Source organism: Benincasa hispida, chromosome 2, assembly GCF_009727055.1.
Source record: "Benincasa hispida cultivar B227 chromosome 2, ASM972705v1, whole genome shotgun sequence".
NCBI classification, from domain to species: Eukaryota; Viridiplantae; Streptophyta; class Magnoliopsida; order Cucurbitales; family Cucurbitaceae; genus Benincasa; species Benincasa hispida.
The window spans coordinates 39,723,161-39,743,187 of NC_052350.1; the positions used below are offsets into that span (position 1 = coordinate 39,723,161).

Genomic DNA, 20,027 nt, shown 5'->3' on the forward strand with positions numbered 1-20,027 from the left:
GTTCTTGGAGATCAATCACAATGCCTCATACTACTCTCTACTCTCAATTCATTCCTTCATTCCAAAATAGCCAGAGCCCACAACTCTTGGTTTCTCTACCTGAAAATACTAAGATCGTCGTGGTGGTAGTGTTCGTTTCTTGATCGAAGGATTCTTGAAGAAGATCTTCAAAGGTAAGACTTTCTGAAACCTCTAAGTTTCTTTTTTTAACTAAGCATGTTGTAATGTAAATAAATGCATAAATTTGTTCTTTCCTTTCTGTAAAAAATTACATTCTATGAACAATGGAAATTGGGACGATCTTGTTTCCACTCAAGTTTCTCTTCAATGAGATCCTTCAAAAGGTTATATTGTAGTTTAAACGTGTATGTAGAGACATACGAGTGGATCATTTTTAAGTGATAACCTAATTGGTCTGTAGTAGATGGATAAGGCTGGATACTTTATCCTTGTGACACTACGAGTATGGCGCACTTTGTAGATGTTATAATTGTTATAAAGTGCTATAATTGATCTGATCCTGATTATTCATGTGGAGACATGTGAGCGGGGATATTCTATATAAAGAAGTTTGTATAAGACCGGACCACATAATGTTTAGTCTCATTATTTAATGTCGTTCATAATAGAGACTTACATTTCACCAGGATGACCATAGGTAACATGACCTCAATCCTGAGTGAGTTGCGAACTCTTGCTTATAAGTACGGTCCTTTGATTTGTATGGGTGAGAGTGGCCAGATCGTCAACTCAACAAGCCTACCATTTTGGGATTCGTCTGATTAAGGAGTTGGGAACACAGGTACATAAGAAGGAATCCACTCCTTCCTAATATTGGGGAAAGTAGATAAATTACTCCGTTGAGGGTTGATTCCGAGGTTTGAACAATATGGTGCCACACCCTCTCCTGACCCAAGAGAGGTTTAGTCATAGCTGAATTATGATCTATTGTCACACCCATTCCCGACCTTGTCTCCTAGACCCAGAGGGAGACGTGAAGACAACCAATACCACCCTTGTGATACCAACTACCCAACTTCATACCATTCCACAACTAGCTAATAAATAAGAACTTAACTATTTTTTTATGAACGGTTACAAGGTTTGTACTTTACACAATATAAGCTTTATCAATCCTAATTACTTTCAAAGATAACCCCAATCTGAGTCCCGCACTGTGAGAGAGTAGTAGGTCTAGACCTTAGGTGGCTTTTCTCAGAACGTTCTGCTTTCTGCTGCCTAGGGAGGAAGTAAAATATTGGAAAATGTGAGCTAGAAAGCCTAGTGAGTGGTATCCTTCAACAAATGAAAAATAAGTTTGATTTAAGGAACACATTTGTGAAAAAACAATTTTCACACGATATTCATCACAACCACAATAATGCAACCCTCCCAGCCTGGTAACTACATAACCCTGACATAATCATGTATCTTGTGAGAGTTTCTGAACCTAACTTAGATAGCCAAACAGAACGCAAACAATCAACAGAAATAAATCGAAAGCAGTAAAGAACACCAAGATATATAGTGGTTCGACCAGTTTGGTCTACATCCACTTTGAGAACCAGCTTGAATTAATTTATTAATGAGCAATAAAGGAATTTTACAAATTACAAATAATCAACGAAATCACCAATCTGTAATTTTAAGTATCCACTGATACCGAGAGATCCGCACACAACGTCGCCTCTATCTACTGAGAACCCCACTGCAAAACAGCCCAAAATAGTATGCAACTCGCCTCTGACCGGCGAACCACGCGCAGACCCGCGCGTATCACTCAATGCTGCCGGAAGCAGCCTCCACAGCAAAACCGAACTGCCTGCTACTCAGATTGACTAACCTCACAGACTGGACCGCGACAGCCAGAACCGCCGCCCACGTCGTGAACTTCCAAGACCGAACCACCTGACGGAAACCTCCCACGCTACCCGCTGATCTGTAAGCACCACGCTCACCGATCGATCATGATCTACTTCCACCGGCGGCCTCCGATTAGTGTCCCAGGCGGCTCTCTCGTTTTGGTCTTGTGTTAGTCCAACTCTCTTTGGGCGGCTACAACTTTTTTCTTCCAGCAAAAGGAAACCCACGAAAAAAAGCCCTAATTTTGGAGAAGAAGGAAAAATTACAAGTTTCCCACTGCTCAATAATTACGATAATGTCATTGGGCCTTTAATTTTTCAAAAAACTCAATAAAACCCACTTAAAAACCTTGTTATTTTCTATAAATCTCCCTCATAACAAGAGTATTTAAGTGCCAAGTTGATTCTCCAATCTTCCTATCATCCAGATTTAATATTCAGCTCATCTAATAGGTATTTGAACCTATGGGCTGGACGAACCTTGGTTAACATATCTGACAAATTCTCAACTGTATGAACCTTGACCAGTTCAACATCTTTCTGGGCCATAACTTCTCTGATAAAATGAAATTTAACATTGATATGCTTAGACCGTTCATGATGAGATGGATTCTTCGCAAGATGAATAGCACTCTGGCTAGCATAACGGACGATAGGAATGAACTCCTGCGACAACAACTCACCAACTATCCTTTTCAACCACACTACCTCTTTCACAGCTTCACCCACTCAAATATACTCTGACTCAGTAGTAGACAAGGAAACAACTGACTGTAGAGCAACCTTCCAACTGACCACATTACCAAACAAACGAAAAATGTGACCTGATAGAGACCTTCTTTTGTCAAGGTCTGCAGCATAATCTGCAACTGTGAAGCCTTCCAACAATGCTGATTTTTCACAATCCCTGCTAAAACACAATGATACACTGGCACTACCTTTCAAATATCAAAGCACCCATTTAATAACATTCCAATGCTCATTCCCAGAATTTGACATAAACCTACTTATCATACTCATAGCATATCCCAAGTCAGGCCTAGTACAAATCATCAAATACATAATACTTCCAACAGCATTACAATAAGGAATATTAGCCATCTTTAACCTTTCTTGTTCAGTAACAAGACACTAAGATGAAGAAAGCCTAAAATGAGATGCTAAGGGTGTTGAAACTACCTTACAACCAAACATATTATACTTCTCAAGCAGTTTTATGCACATAACACTCATGCGAAATGGTTAGCAAACCTTTCTCCCTATCTCTTTTCACATCCATGCCTAGGATCCTTTTTAGTTCACCTAAATCTTTCATCTCAAATTCACTACTCAATCTTTCTTGAGATCACAGATTTCAGAATAATCCTTAAACCCTAGAATCATATCATCTACAGACAGAAGTAGATAAGTATATGTACCTTTCTGAGATAGTTTCCAGTACACGCAGGCATCATATGAGCTCCTGTGAAACCCCTGCTTCAGAATAAAGATGTCAAACCTGATATACCATTGTCTCGGTAATTTCTTCAATCCATAGATGGACCTGTGAAGACGAAAAACCATGTCTTCCTTTCCTTTCACCTCATAGCCCTTAGGTTGAGCCATGTAGATTCACTTCCTCCAATTCACCATGAAGGAAAGTTGTGGTAACGTCCATCTGTTCAACAACACATATCAAAGTGAACAACAATATATATAATTAATCGAAATGGACGAATGCCTCACCACTAGAGAGAAAATCTCCATGAAAGTCAACTTTCTCCTTTGAGTGTAGTCCTTGGCTACCAGTCTAGCCTTATACTAGGCTTGCTATCACCTTCTGTACCTGGCTTGAATTTTATAATCCACTTTGATGTTGAATGAGTTTCTGATTAGGAGGCTTTGGACCAATGACCATGTCTGATTCTTCTGCAACGAGAACAACTCTACTTCCATAGTATCTTTCCACTGTTCCTTCAAATCAGATACAATAGCCTCCTCAAAAGTAAGAGGCTCTGCTTCAATACTGTCAGTTGCACAAGTAAGAGCATAAGCAACTAAATCAGCATAACCATACCTCGTAGAAGCTTGCCTCACCCGCTGAGGCCTGTCACGTGGTAAGCTGATAGTTTTGTAGGTCACTGCCACTTAAGCTTTCTTCACCAAAAGCTCCCTCATCAATCAAAGTTCTCTGCAGTTGAGGCTGTCTACCATCAGAACTGGGATGACTGATCACTGGAATCACCTGAACTAACTGATGGTTGTGCTTTAGAATCAATTCTAACCTCTGCCTCAACCTGATCAACTGTCTGCTGTTTCTGCTGCTCTTTGACACGAAATGGCATCTCTGTTTCATTAAAGGTCACATCTCTGCTGATAATGCATTTATTTCTGCCCTCTTCCAAGCACCAAAGTTTATATCCTTTAACACCCTGAGGATAGCCAATAAACATACATTCCAGTGCCCTCTTGTTCAGCTTCCCTTCCTTAACATGAGCATAAGCTGAACATCCAAATACTCTGAGATGATCCAAGCTTGGAGCTTTTCCTGTCCATATCTCCTGAGGTCTAAAGCGGAAGACAGACTCCTATTAATAAGATAACAAGCTGTTTGGGCAGCTTCCCCCCAAAATTTCAAGGGTAATGAAGCATTTGTCAAGAGACATCTTATACGCTCCATAATTGTTCTGTTGAACCTCTCAGCTAAACCATTCTGCTGTGGAGTGTACGTAACAGTGAAATGCCTCGTAATTCCTTCAAATTTGCAAAATTTATCAAATTTGTAATTCACAAATTCTAAATCGTTGTTTGTTCTTAGATATTTTACCTTTCTACCTGTCTGGTTCTCAACCTGCTTTTTCCATTCAAGAAATTTACCAAAAGCTTCATCCTTCTGCTTTAGTGGATACATCCACACCTTTCTTGAAAAACCATCAATGATTGACATAAAGTATCTCGAACCTCCCATAGAAGGTACCTTTGTAGGACCCCACAAATCTGAATGAATATAATCTAAAATTCCTTTAGTAGAATGCTTCCCTTTCCCAAACTTCACTCTGGTAGACTTTCCCATTATGCAATGTTCACAAAATAGGAGTTCAATGTCTTTAATTCCTCCAAGAAAACCTTATTGTGAAAGAGCTTGCAGACCTCTTTCACTCACATGAGCCAATCTGTTATGCCATAACATAGATATATCTGTTTCTTTCCCAGATGCAATAGCAGCACTACCTGAAACTGCAGTACCTTCCAATACATAAAGACCATTCCTCAAGGTCCCCTTCAGCTTAACCAAAGAACCCTTGATACCTTCAGAACTCGATTCTCAGATTTATAAGAATAACCTGCTCTATCTAATTCGCCCAGAAAAATTAGATTTTGTTTGAGTTCTAGAACATACCTTACATTTGTAAGAATTTTGATCATACCATCATGTGTTGCAATTCGAACTGACCCAATTCCTTTTACATCACAAGCACCATTATCACCAAGCAGAAGTGATCCCCCATCATTTTCCTGAGTCAATCCATAAATCCCGATTAGGAGTCATGTTAAACGTGCACCCTAAATCCATGATCCAAGCATTCTGAATGTCCCTGCTGGACACCATCAAAACCTCTGTTTAATCATACCCATCAGTAATATTTGCTGCACTAGAATCCCCTGTATGCTTGCTACTTGATGCTTCCTTGCTCTTATTCAAAAGGTAATTCTTTCTAAAATGTCCTTCTTTATGACATAGGAAACACTTTTTGCTTTTCCCCTTTGATTTCGACCTGGATCTCGACTCTTTTCTTTTTCCGTTCTTTTTCTCATTTCTGCCTCTGGCCATGAGTAACTCTCCATCCTTGCGTTCCTTTTTAATCTCGAGATTTCTCGTTCTCAAGGCATCCAACACTATATCCATGGACAATGAATCCCGTCCATATTTAATAGCTGCCTTAACTTCTCGATACGATTCTGGCAAAGAATTCAGAAGAATAACTGCTTGATTTTCATCCGACATCTTCTTACCGATGTTATTGAGATCAACTATAATCTTCTAGAATTCATCTAAGATCTCTTTTAAGCCTTTACTTGAGTCCATCTTATATCCAAAGAATTTCTCCTTAAATATAATTTATTTGGCAAGGACTTAGTCAAATAAAGACTTTCCAGTTTCTTCCACAACTCCGTTGTAGAAGTAGCCTCATCTACTAGCCTAAGCACAACATCTGACAGATACAGAATTATCTTCGAATAGGTCATCTCATCCATATCCCTTTTTTCAGCTTCTATAATTGTTGGTGGAAGGTTATCTTCGTCTAAGATTTTGGCTACCTTTTGTTGAATCAGAATAGCCCTAATCTTTTTCCTCCATAACCCGAAATCACCTTTCCTATCAAATTTAATAACTCCGAACCGTGTAGACATCGAAGCCATCTGTCAAAAATAATTCCAACAAAAATTCCTGAACAAAGAAATATGCCAGCACACACTACCACACAATCTCTTTGGATCAACTGAAGCTCTGATACCACTTGTGAGAGTTTCTGAACCTAACCTAGATGGCCAAACAGAATGCAAACAATCAGCAGAAATAAATCGAAAGCAGTAAAGAACACAAAGATATATAGGGGTTCGACCAGTTTGGTCTACATCAACTTTGAGAACCAGCTTGAATTAATTTATTAATGAGCAATAAAGGAATTTTACAAATTACAGATAATCAACGAAATCACCAAATTGTAATTTTAAGTATCCACTGATATCGAGAGATTCGCACACAACGTCGCCTCTGTCTACTAAGAACAACCCGCTGCAAAACAGTCCAAAACAATGTACAACTCGCCTCTGACTGGTGAACCACGTGCAAACCCACGCGTATCTCTTAATGTTGCTCGGAAGCAGCCTCTACGGCGAAACCGAACTGCCCTGCCTTACTCAGATCGGCTAACTCTCAGACCGTACCACGACAGCCCAAACCGCCGCCCACGCCGTGAACTTCCAAGACCGAACCACCTGACGAAAACCTCCCACGTTGCTCGCTGATCTGCAAGCACCACGTTCACCGATCAATCGTGATCTACTTCCACCAGCAGCCTCCGATTAGTGGTCCTAGGCAGCTCTCTCGTTTTAGTCTTGCGTCAGTCCAACTCTCCTTGGGCGGCTGCAACTTTTTTCTTCCAACAAAAGGAGACCCACGAAAAAAAGCCCTAATTTTGGAGAACAAGGAAAAATTACAAGTTTACCACTACTCAATAATTACGATAATGCCATTGGGCCTTTAATTTTTCAGAAAACCAAATAAAACCCACTTAAAAACCTTGTTATTTTTTACATATCTCCTCGGGTATTCCCGTGAATTCCCGATATGAATGATGTGGAAACAACTCCAGTACCCTTATAGTCCACCAAATATGCACATGTCGACATTATCCCACCAGACGTGTTGTAGGCACGCTAACAATTCTCGAGGGTACAATATTAATTTCCAATGCAAATCACAACAAGCATTATATCATGAATTAAATCAACCAATAAAATCCAAGAAAGCGCATTTCTCGATCATGCCAATTTTTCAAACTTTACACACACACACACACACACACATATATATATATATATGAACATAACAAAACAATAAAACCCATTCATAGTCCTCCTGTTTAATCCTTCAAGACTTTGCCTAGTATAACTTCTAGCCCGATTTCCTTGAATTTCACTTCTTTTAAAGAAATCCCAAATTAGTCCAAAAATTCCTCTAATAATTCTATTTTAATCCAAAAATAACTACAAAAATAGAATAACTAGCTTACCCCCTTTAGAAATACCAAAATAGGCCTAACTTTCCCAAAATAGCCTTTGGAGGTTATTTTGGCACCACAAGTGCTAGGCTGTAGGGTGGGCATGGATGCGCACAGTTGAGCGCTGTTGGGCGTCAGGCGTTGCACAAGGTGGGCAGGGACGTAGCACTGGGCGTCGAGCCCGGTTGGGCATGCGCCTGGGCGATCGTGTGTGCAAGGTTGGCGGTGAAACGCACTCAAACGTGCGCGGAGTGTCTACGCACTGACGATGAAGCGCGGACAAGGCTGAGCGATAGGCTGCTGGGCGCGTGCACGCAGACACAGACGTCGGGCGATGGAAGTTGCACTGTGTGTTGTGCGTCCGATTGGGCCTCCTGCCTTCCAATGTCGATTTCTCTTTTCTCAAAACTCCAACTCAAACGGCAACCCAGAAGTCATCATTTAACTCCCTTCTGGACACTCTCATTCTAAAATCACTCAAAAGGCACGAGTGAATTGTGAGAACTAAGCTCCCCAACCTGCCCTATTTATAGACGTCCAAAATTCCCCTCTGTTTTACATCTTCAGCTCCATTGCATGTTAAAGTGCACTTTCCTCAAGCTACCAATGCCTCCCCTTGCCATCTTTGCCCTAAAGTGGCTTCATCTTCTTTAGCCAATGCAAAGTCCCAACTTTGCATGCCCTCTCATGCCTCCACCTAGCCTTGGCTCAATCCTAACTCTCCCTCGGTTAGCCACATGTCTGGATGAGTTGCCAACTTAGCTTTTCTCTCCAAGACACAATTTGTCAATGCATACTCAACCAAATGATCGGATGCTCTCTTGATGCATGGTCTTGTCTAATGCTTGTCTCTTCCTTAACCCTCACTAGCCTCGAGTCCATCGCATATTCTCCCTTAGCCGCACTCTCCTTCCCCACGCACGACTCTCCCTTGGCACATAACCTCTTAGGCCAACACATCCCCATGCGTTCAACATCCATACTTAGGTTGTCACATGGTTCTTCGTCGCACACTCACAACCAACGCATGCACAACTCCTCGCCTAGGCCAACCTTGTCACATGCATCCATGAGGCCTTCCCTAACCTCTCGATGACCTAGTCATCGCATGGCTTCAATGCATAGGCATTTCCTTGCCTCCTCATGCGATCAGCTAACCTTTACTTACCTTGGCCAACGCCTTGCCCTTACTCTCGTCCATCCACACCATGCATCGACCATGGTCTTGCCAAACACAACACCCCTTACTTGATGTCTTGGCCGCAAGCTTCACACCAATGCCTTTATCAACGCATAGCCATCCCATTACCTAGCCTAACAGCCTTGGCATCGCATAGTTTTGGCATCGCACAGTCTTATCAATGCATAACTCACAACTGCACGCCTCACACTCGCCCAACGCCTTACCCTCAACCTCATGCAACACTTCACGTGTAACCATGCATTCACCCCCATGCTACACCTGGCCTGCTCTTGCACGTCTGCCAGGGCCTTTTCTGGCCGTATTCTTTTCAACTAGCGCCTGCCTAGTTCATCGTATGAGCAGCCTACTTACACCAAGCCTGGTCAGCGTCCTCATGTCATCACACAGCCACCACACGCTCACACCTTGCCTTGCCAAGTGCAACATCCCAATGCTTGGTGCTTAGTTTTGGTCGTGTGACTCTTACTAATGCATAGTGCCTTTATGCGTTCAACACTTAGTCAAATTTTTGTCACCTAAAACCTCACTTAACCACAACTTAAGTTTTAGCTTTTAAGGTTCAATTTTCAACACTTAAGGCATTTTCCTCCTATTTTATTCCTCTACAAGCTTCCTTATTAACTAAGTTTTAACCTAATTCACTTAGGCAAAATTTAGGGTTTCATATCTATTGTTCATTAAAGGGATCAGTGGTACTTAAGGAGTTAGATGTACTTATAAGGGCAAAACGATAATTTTGACTCAGTTGTACTTACGAGAAATTTGTGAAAGGTCATTGTACTATTGATTGGTTATATCTAATAGACAGAGACATATATCTGTAGTACGAAGAGTGCAACTATAGGTCTTTCGTTAGTTAACGGATGGTGAATAGTTTAATTAATTATTCACGTACCGTTGGAGCTTCAAGTTACAAGTCCATGAGGTCCCCTTGAAAATTCAGTAGGAATTAATGAGAATCAGATTTTGGATTAATTTGAATTATTCAAATTAATTGGGAGAATTAATTATATATGATATAATTGTTATAAGGTATTTGATACATTGCACTATAAAGTTTATCTGAGAGGAAATAAATATTAATTATGTGAATTGGGTTCATATTAATAAATTTAATATAAATGTGATTTGTATTAAATGACATTTGTTAGAGAGAAAAAACTATAGGTTATATTGTATATGATACAATACTAAAAACTATATGTTTTATGTTATATATGATATAAAATATAGTTATGTATATATCTATAATAAATTAGTTATTAATATATTTATAATATTTTAATTTATTAAAATTATTTTATTTTATTTTATTTTATTTTAAATTAACTTAAAGTGAGGGAAATAACTTCCCTCCCCTTCATTCTTTCCACATCACGTTGGTTGCTGGTTACCAACATGAGGCGATTCATCTTCTACGTAGATTATTCACAGTAGCACAGTGTGTGTTTTTTATGCATCATCTCTTTTCCTCCTTTCTCATTATTCAATCTCCCTTCCCTCACCAAATTCACCAGAGTACCACAAACTCCTGGATTCTCACCTGAGAAAACTGAGATCATCTTATGGTCATGCCCTCTCTTGTTTTGGGATTTCGTTTGAAGAACATCTTCAAAGGAAGAGTTTTCTAAACCCTATTTGATTTTGGTTGTAACTACCATGTTGTATTTTTATATGTAAATGCATAATTCTTTCTTCCTCTGTCAAATTGTAATTTTATAAAAATTAGGGTTTGGGAAGATCCGCTTCCGCTCAAGGATCCCCTCACAAGGGTTCCTTCAGTATGAATAGTACATTTGTATAATATATTTTCTTATATCCCAAACAATATATTCAACGTATTTACATTTTTTTAGTATATTTGTAAACATGCCAGACAATAAACCATGGTATATGTGATATATATTTTAAATTTTTTTTAGCCAACCTTAGACTCAACCCAACAAAAATAGAAAAAGTTCAATCCAACTCAATCCAAGAACAAAGCCAATCCAACCTAACCCTTATAGTTTGGATTGGGTAGTCCGGGTTGTTCGGGTTGTCGGGTTTTTTTGAATATCCCTACGTGGCGGTTAGGCTGGGAGGTTTATGTAGCTTGGATTGAAGAAAACTATGTTTAGAGTGCTGGTTTTTTGAAGTTTTAGTTTAAGAAGCTTGTGCTTAGAGTGCAGACTTAGGAAGCCTGGGAATGAAGTGCGGATTTATAAATCCTGAGTTTGTGAAATATTTTCTTATATTTAATTAGTTGTTATATTTTAGATTAGTTCAAACTTGTCATTTTAATTACTTTAATATAGTTAAGTTTAAAATAAACTAAAAAATCTAGAAGAATATTTGTTTTTTTTTAAAAAAAAAGTTTGAAATAGAGATATGACTAAATTTATTGTTTTAATAACTTGGTATTTTGATTTTACTAGGTTTTGAGATAAAACTTCATAGACTTTTATCACTTTAACTAATTTGAAAATGATCAATTTTTTTTATCGTAATATGCTAAGCTCAAATTGACATAAACTAGGATTTCAGTCTTAAATTCAATTATTGAAAAGTTATAAAAATTTTTTATCAAATTGTATTTGATGAATAAAAAAATAATAAAGTTTGAGTTTTAATTTTTATTTGGTGCTAGGTTATTACCAACATTTTAATCCTTTACGTTTAAAAAATAATTCCAATTCTTCGATATATTTAAATTGACTAACGAATAAAAAATGAAAATGTTAAATTAAATTAGGACTTTCTATACATATACCTAAATAAATATACCAAATTATACAATTCTAGTTTAATAAGCTACTATTTTACACAAAAATATGGTCCAATTTACTTTTTTTCTAGCTCTCAACATGTAAGTGAAGTTTCTTGTAGTTTTAAACTTTCCAAAATAGTTTTCTTTTCAGAACCTATACAAATAAGGAAAATACCTCTAAAAATCCAAAAACTATTGCCCTCATAAATACAAGCAAGAACTGACGAGAAGCTTTGAAGGAGAAAACAAGGTATATTTGATATATATAACACTATATATTTGAATTTTTTGTAAATAATTCAGTATATATTTGATAAGTTGTATGAACAACACAATTTGTATAATATATTGTCTTATATCCCAAACAATATATTCAACGTATATTTACATCTTTTTAGTATATTTGTAAACATGCCAAAAAATAAACTGTGATATATGCGATGTATATTTACATTTTTCACTATATTATCAGTATATTCGGTATATACTTGAGATCTCAATAGATAGGTGATCGATTTTCAATTAAGAAAAATAGAAAATAAATGAAATATCCTAAAATGAAAGAAACATTAATTTTAAACAAAGAAGAGAATAGAGAGAATTCGAAAAGATAATCTAATAATAAGAGTTAAAAAAAAACTCCAAAAGAAAAAATAATCAGAAGAAAAAGAAAATGTATTTAAAAAATATTATTGTAATTAATCTAAGGGGCTCTTTGGAAAGATTTAGAAAAGAAAATGTTCGCCAGAGTTGGCAGCTGGAGGCTGGCCGGCGAAGATCAGAGTTGGCCAGTGGCGGTCACTAGAGGTGGTATCTGGAAATTGGTTGGCGAACTTCCTAGATTAAATTAGAAAGAAAAAAAAGTAACTCATGGGTTTGAATTAGGGATGGTTGAATTCCTCGTGGGGTGGGGTCCCCATGGGTCCCCGATTTGACTGGATATAGAGGTCAAATCGGGGATTTAATCGGGTCCTCGGTCGGGGTCCCCACTCCGTCCTCAACCCCGAACTCGTCCCGATTACTTATTTGTTATTACTTTTATGATATATTTATGTATATAATAGTTATTTATTATATTATTTATAATATATGTGTGTGTTAAGCTACTGTATGTATCCAAAAAAGATAATAATAACCTATGGAGTACAGATATTTCATGTTAGGCAAAGAATCAGTATCAGATACGTATCGGATATCGATACTTCTAGATACTTTCCAGATACGTATCTAACACGCGATTTTACGTATTTATTTCTACGCATACTTTCTTTTAAAGAAAAAAGACAAGCAATTCATCTAAACTTTCCCAATCTAAAACTAGGCAACCTATTTAAAAAGCTCACTACTCGAGTCTAAAACTAAGAGGAAAAAAAATAACAGAACAAACCCTAGACTAGAATCATTTAATCTTCATCTTCACATTTGAGTCCCCACAAAATCCACCAAAATATAAACCATTTGGATATCTTCAACAATTCAATGAAGAAGTTTTTCGTTCATTTTCATACTTCTCCCTCTAATCTTCTTCTTCTTCTTTGTAATATGTGTTATTTTTCTATTGCATTTTATTAACTATTGTACTTCAACATCTTAGATGTTTGTTTTTATCCTAGATTTTTTTAAAGAAAAAAATGTATCTTCAACGTATCAGTATCTTCTTTTTTAGATATATATATATATTAAAAAAATATTTAAAAAAAATGACGCATCCTTAGACATATCCGTATCTTGGTTCTTTAGAATTTGACGAATCGTCGTACCCGATCGTATTCGTATCGTGTAGTTGTATTTGTATCTGTGCTTCATAGATAATAACTACTGTGTGTATATATATAATAGTGTTAGTTTTCTTTTAAATTTTAATTCATAATATTATAAATTTATATTTTTATTCAATTTACAACATGAAATGCTATAATCTTTTCTTTTAAATTATACATTTAGATTAATGAAACAATAATAATACTACCTTCCATCCTAAAATTTTTACCATTTCAATATAAATACCAAATTATAATTAATTTTTAAATACAAATAATTAAAATAAAAAATAAAAATGGGGATTTTTCCCCACGAGGACCCGTTCCCCAAACAAGGATTCTTTGATTCCGACCCCAACTCCCTAAAATGTGGAATGGGACGGGGACCGGGATGAGAATTCCTTGTAGGAATGGGGATGGGGAATGCATCATCGGCCCCACCCCGCCCCATTGTCATCCCTAGTTTGAATAGTGTTTACTATTTAAACCCATTGGAAAATGATGTAGGAAGCCAAGACTTCCTAGATCCTTGCTCCCCAAACAAAAATTTGGGTTAGGATGCATAACCTATCTAATTGCAACCCTTGAAACAAACATCTCCTAGTATTTTTAATTGGGATGATTGAAAACTAAGGGCATAGACTTCTTTTATAGATTTGGAGCTCATCCCCATTCGTCAATTTAATCGACATGGGATTCTTCAATTCCAATGACTTACCAAAATCACAAGAGAAAATGTATTTGAAACTTAATCAAATTAAAAGGGTTAATTTCAGTTTTCTTACTGAAATTAACAAATATATATATATATATATATATATAAAGGCCTCCATAAAGCTCCTATTAAGTAAGAGTTTTGATTACATGGTTTGTTAACTTTTGAGTAGTAGTTTAAAAGAGTTAGCTAGGTTCACATGTCCTTTGGATCCCTCATGGCTTCTAACTTTTAAGATATTTTATTTTAATATATCTTTTTTTTAAAAAAAAACTTTAATCCTTAAACTTTCAAACGATCTATCTAATAGGTCACTGTTTTTTTAGTACACTAGAGCAACATCAAATCCAAAAAAAGAGCAAAATCAATCCATGGAAGGTGATCATCAAACCACACAATCGAAATTGAAAATTACCAACATGAGAAGTGTTAACTAGTGCACAACATAATTATTCATTTAGTTGGTCTAGAGAAAACCATGAACAGAACCATAGATATAAAGATCTTGAATAGTATCAACGAAAGTTTGAATCTCCTTCGTATATCTAATATTCTCAATTAATTAAATTTTTAGATTTTAAAAATTGTCCTAGTATATTGTCTCTAAACTTACAATTTTATATTTAATAAGGAACCTACTTTCAAAAAATATCAATAATTAGTTCCATGAACTTTCTTTTTTTTTGCCTACTAAGTCCTTATTCAATTTTGAGACCTCTACAACCTTTTTTTTTTAATTCACGACACCTATTAGACAAAAAATGAGATTTTAATATATTTAAGTTTTATGTCTTGTGCATTCGCTAGTTAAAAAAATATGGAATATGCCAAATATCTATTCAAACATAAAATCCAAAATTTAGGTATCTACATTGTATTTTAAAAATTCAAAGATTTATTAGATAATAAATTTAAATTGAGTGATATATTAGATATTTTTTAAAATTTAAAGACCTATTAGAAATAACGAAAGTTCATATACTTATACTATAACCAAAAAATTATTTAATCCGTGACTCAACCCTTCATGTTTACACTACGATTTTTCAATTTAGAGTGATATCTATAATATGTACTACTCTAAAATAGTAATGAAAATTTTTCTTTCAAATCTGTATGTATTCGCATATATTGATATTTAGGTCAAAATAAGCATATATCAACAATAATTGACATGTCCTCCTCTGATGTCGAAGGTTCAAATCTTCTTATGTTAGATCATTTATGGTATATAAAAAACACACATATATATATATTGAGGTTGGCTATTAGGTTAGATTATTGAAAGTTTATAAATATTAATAGATTATATTTATATTTGTAAGTAATATAAATATACAAATAAAAATAAACCATAAGTAGAGGCTCCTATCTCTTATTTTTCCACTAAATAAATTCAAAAGCTATAACCCAACATTGAAAATGTTTAAATAATATGGATCAATTTATGGGATTACCATAGCCGGAACCCCCAGCCAGTGCCCCGCCGCGGGCGGCGGAGCTGCCATAAACGTCGGCAGGATCAATGACCGGCGACGATGTAGAACCGCCATCTCCGAGATGCAAATTCGACAACGTCGGAAACCCATCTCTAGCTTCCACTCCATGGTCGTATAAATAGCCTTTAAAAATATGGCCGCCGATCTTCACGATGGCTTGATATGCATATTCATTCCCTCCGCCGCTGCTGCCGCCCTCCACCGCCGTCACCCGGACGCACTTGAACACCGCCGGCGCTCGTATTTGTTCCGGCAGCTTCTTTGCCTTTTTACAACTCATGTCGGCCGCTGCATTGTTGCTTAAAGTTAACACAAAACAACACAAAAAAAATGAAAAATATTTCCCATCATATTCTTTGGAATAAATTCAAAGAATAAAGGTCTAATCGTAAGTTTGGTTGTCTAAAAAGTTCTTTATTATTTTGTGTAATAAAGTCACAAACTTTTATGAAGGTTTAGGTTTCTTATTATTATTATTTATTTGGACTATGTTTTAAATTTAGAAATTTATTTTTAAGTTGAGAGACATTATTATTATAGGAAGCTTTAAAACTTCATCCATCTAATTCAAGATATATTAAATTAATTATTTGCATAATAAAAAAATGATATAAAGGCAAAGAAAACATAGTTTAATCTGTATGTGTTAATGTTCATAAAATCTGTGGTTCGAATCCCCATATATATAATTTAGAACTAATCACTTTATTCTATTTCAATAAAAAATCTCAATTATTCCATAAAGTCTGGATGTCTGTTTGTTATTATCATTTTTCATCTTAATACTCATCCATGCTTTCTTTGATAAATCTTGAAAAATTCAAAATATGTGTCGTTCATTCATTGAAAAAAAGATTAAAAAAACATTTGATAACTATGTAAGCTTAGAACAATTTATAGTTAAAAAAATTATAAAGATCATTTTATATTAAAAAAAAATTAAACAAAGTTGGGGAACTAAAAAAATATATTTTTAAGACAATTTAGCTATGTACATGATCTTTTTAAAAAGATGAAAACAGAAATTACAAATATATATATATATATATATATATATATATATATATCATAATGTTCAAAAATCATAATCCAAAATTATTACTAAATGAAGAATTAATAATCAAAATCGAAATATTTATAAAAAGAAAAATAATTATGAGTTTCCTTCACATGCAACTCATTCAATTGTTCAACAACAGTTTCTTAGTGAATTCTTCTTTTTTTTCCTCATATATTATTTAATCTTTTTTACGATGTGATTGAGAAACGAAAAAAAAAGATGCAACTTGAAATCCATTGTTTTTATGAAAAAAGATATTAAAATATTAAAATAAAATAAAAGAAACAAAAATGAGATCGAGTTGACCTGAGGAAGCGTCAAAGCTTGGTGTTGGAGTGTTTGAAGTGGAAGTATGGGAATTGGTTGTCGTCTGTGACGCAATCAGCCTCGGCTTCTTCCCGCCGGAGGTAGACCCCGATGAAGTCCCGCCGGCCGCCACATCTGAGGCGGCGCTCAGCATCTGACGTTCTCTTCGCCGAGCTGCCGGAACCCACGTGCTCTTCACGTGAGTAGAACAGTCAAATCCACGGCTTTTACAGCAGCTCCGGCACCGCCGGTGGCTGCAATCTTTCTTTGCTTGGTTCCCACAGTCATGGCAAGTTCCGGCACCGGAATTCAAACTCGACCCACCTCCCAAAATCCCAAACCCATCCAAATTATTCCCATTGAATTGAACCCCACCGCCACCGCCGCCGCCGTCGCCGCCGCCACGGCTGATCATTAAATTAGCTTCTTCAATTCCTACACTCGACGGCGCAAGGCCGGTAAGGAGAGGCAAAACGCTAACGCCGACTCCAAAACCCGAGGCCATGAGACCCACCATGTCCGTCGGCGGCGCCGCCGTGTGGCCATAACCAATAGCAAGGGGCCTGGATGAGGGCCACATCCTGGTGGTGGATGGAACGGCGGCGGCAGAATTGAAACCGAGGGAGAGTTCATCGGCGACGATGGCGGAGGGAGGAGCCACCCAATCGGCGAAGGCACCGGAATCGGAAGGAAGACGGCGTGCGGCAGCCACAGCTGGTGAATCTCCGGCGAAGAAGAAGAAAAACCCTAAATTGAATTGTTTTTTAAAAAAAAAAAAATCTAAATTGAATTTGAGATTACTGATGAAGCAACATGGATCTATGAATGTTTTTTTTTTTTTTTTTGAATTTAAAGAGAGAAAAGGAAAATTGAGAATTGAGAACTGAGAGAATTAGGATGTTTTGGCTGTGAATGAATTTGAAGAAACACTAAAAAGTGCTTTTGTAGTTTTCACAGTATCAGCAGCCATTAATGTCATCGCCAACTTTTTCTTTTTTTCTATTCTTTTTTTTTTCTTTTTTACCTTTTTCTTTCTCTCTCTGAAAAAAAATCTTGTCTCAATCTCACTTGTACACAATTGTACTCTTCTATACACCTTCGTATTTTTTTTATTTTTTTATTAGAATACTAATTTAGTCTTTATACTAAAAAAATTGGTTGAATCTCAATTTTCATACTTCCAATAAATCTTAAATTTAGTTATATGGCTAGTTTGTTGTTATTTTAAAATTAAAAAAATGTTATCTATTAGCATTTTTAGTGTATGATTTTTAAAACATAATCACATATTGTATTTCCTTGCCTGAAATGTATTGTTATTATTTACCAATTTCGGTAAAAAAATAACTTTGAGAGTCTAATTTAAGATGTATTGAAAGTATAAGGACTAAAATTAGATAATTTGAAAGTATAGAGACTAAAATTGAACAAGTTTCAAAATATAGGAACTAAAATAGTATTTTAACCTAATTTTTTTTAAGAATATGTGGGTCAAATATTTTTATGTGATGGAATTAAAACATGCAAGTAGAAGTAATTAGGATCTTAAGCACTCTAATCTCATTAATTTAAAGATTAAGCATGCTTGAACAAAACAAATAAAAACATAGTTTGATGAACAAACCTTAGTGTAGTTAAAAGTTGAAGTTGTCCTTTTCTTGTTTTTTTATCACAAACGCTTTGTGGACCACCGCTAGAGTCTTTTCTGCTGTTTTTCAGTCTTAGACAGATTGTGGGATCTTAATTTGTGATGAATTTGAAGGAAAAATTGTGAGATTGAAAGAGTTTTGGAGTATTAGTTTTGAGTGGAAAATTACTGCTTCATAAGCCAAAATTTCCATCCCCTTTCTCAGCAATTTCTTCCTCTATTTAAAGAGGAAATCATGCACCATGAAATCACCTAAAGGTGACAACAAATTAAGAATCAAAATAGTGGGAATTGTGTTCATAAAGTGAAAAAATGGGGAAAATCCACTATCATTTTGAATTTTCAAAATTCAAAAAAATTGAATTAATTCAAATAATTAAAATTAATTAAATAAAATTAATTCTTATAATTAATTTTAAATAAAATTAGTTTTAAATAATTAATTTAAAATTTTAATTAATAATAATATAATATCAAATATTAGATAATAAAAATTAATTTAATATCAAATATTAAATTAATTGATAACACAAATCTCGATCATGAACCTCATCCATGCATATTACATGTAAATCATATTTAAATATTTCCAACTCTCTATATTTGTTTAATTCATAACTAAACAATAAGTTATTAAGTATATCAAATACAATTAACGCTTACTCCCTAAGTCGAATTTGAACATTTAAAATTTTTTCATCACACTGTTCTAAGGGTTAGTTTGATATGAGCTAGTAAGGGGATCTAATGAACCTATAGATCATGAGCTCCAACGATCCGAGATTAATCGGCTAAACTCTTTAACCTAGCTACCTAACATTCGTTAACTACCGGTGCACTTCACTATAGCCCAGTAGTTGCACTCTCCTCACTGTAGATATATTTATGTGCACTCTTTATAATCATGACTAGTAAGTCGATCTTTCATAGGTTGTTCGCAATTACAAGTAGGTCAAAATTACTATTTTATCCCTATAATTACATCTTGTTCCTTAAGTCCCACTGATCCTCTAATGAACAATTGGTTTGTAGTCCAACACCAGATCGAGTCCCTCTTGGACCAATGAGAGGGTAAGGGCCCTTGTTCAAGACCCGGAGTCAGCACTTAAGAGAACAACCTATCTACTATCCCTAGAATTGGGTAGGAGCGAATTCCATCTTGCAGAATTATGTCCTCAGCTATCTACCCAGTCTTATCCCTAAAATGTGAGGGCTTATTGAGTCCGCGAACTTGAATCACTCTCACCCATGTAGATTAAAGGATAATCTCGAATAAATAGGAGTTTACAGTTAGCTCAGAATTAAGATTGAGTTACCTAGGTCATTTGTATTGAAATAGTCAGTATGAACAATAAACGGTGTTGTAAAGTAAAAGTGACTATTTCACGGCCCAGACTTATGCAAACTCATTGCATAAGATACCTCCACTAGCATGTTTCTACATGAATGATTCAGGATC

The 20,027-nt window shown here is 35.8% G+C and overlaps 1 protein-coding gene across 1 annotated transcript; it reads right to left on the reverse strand.

Annotated features, from left to right (window-relative positions):
- Positions 1-15,353: 15,353 nt before the first annotated feature.
- On the reverse strand, positions 15,354-17,858 carry LOC120070783 (protein LATERAL ROOT PRIMORDIUM 1). Its single transcript, XM_039022668.1, has 2 exons — positions 16,921-17,858; positions 15,354-15,842 (listed from the first exon to the last, which is right to left on the reverse strand). Exons 1-2 carry the CDS (start codon positions 17,498-17,500, stop codon positions 15,496-15,498), a joined length of 927 nt encoding a protein of 308 aa, XP_038878596.1. The 5' UTR covers positions 17,501-17,858; the 3' UTR covers positions 15,354-15,495.
- Positions 17,859-20,027: the final 2,169 nt, after the last annotated feature.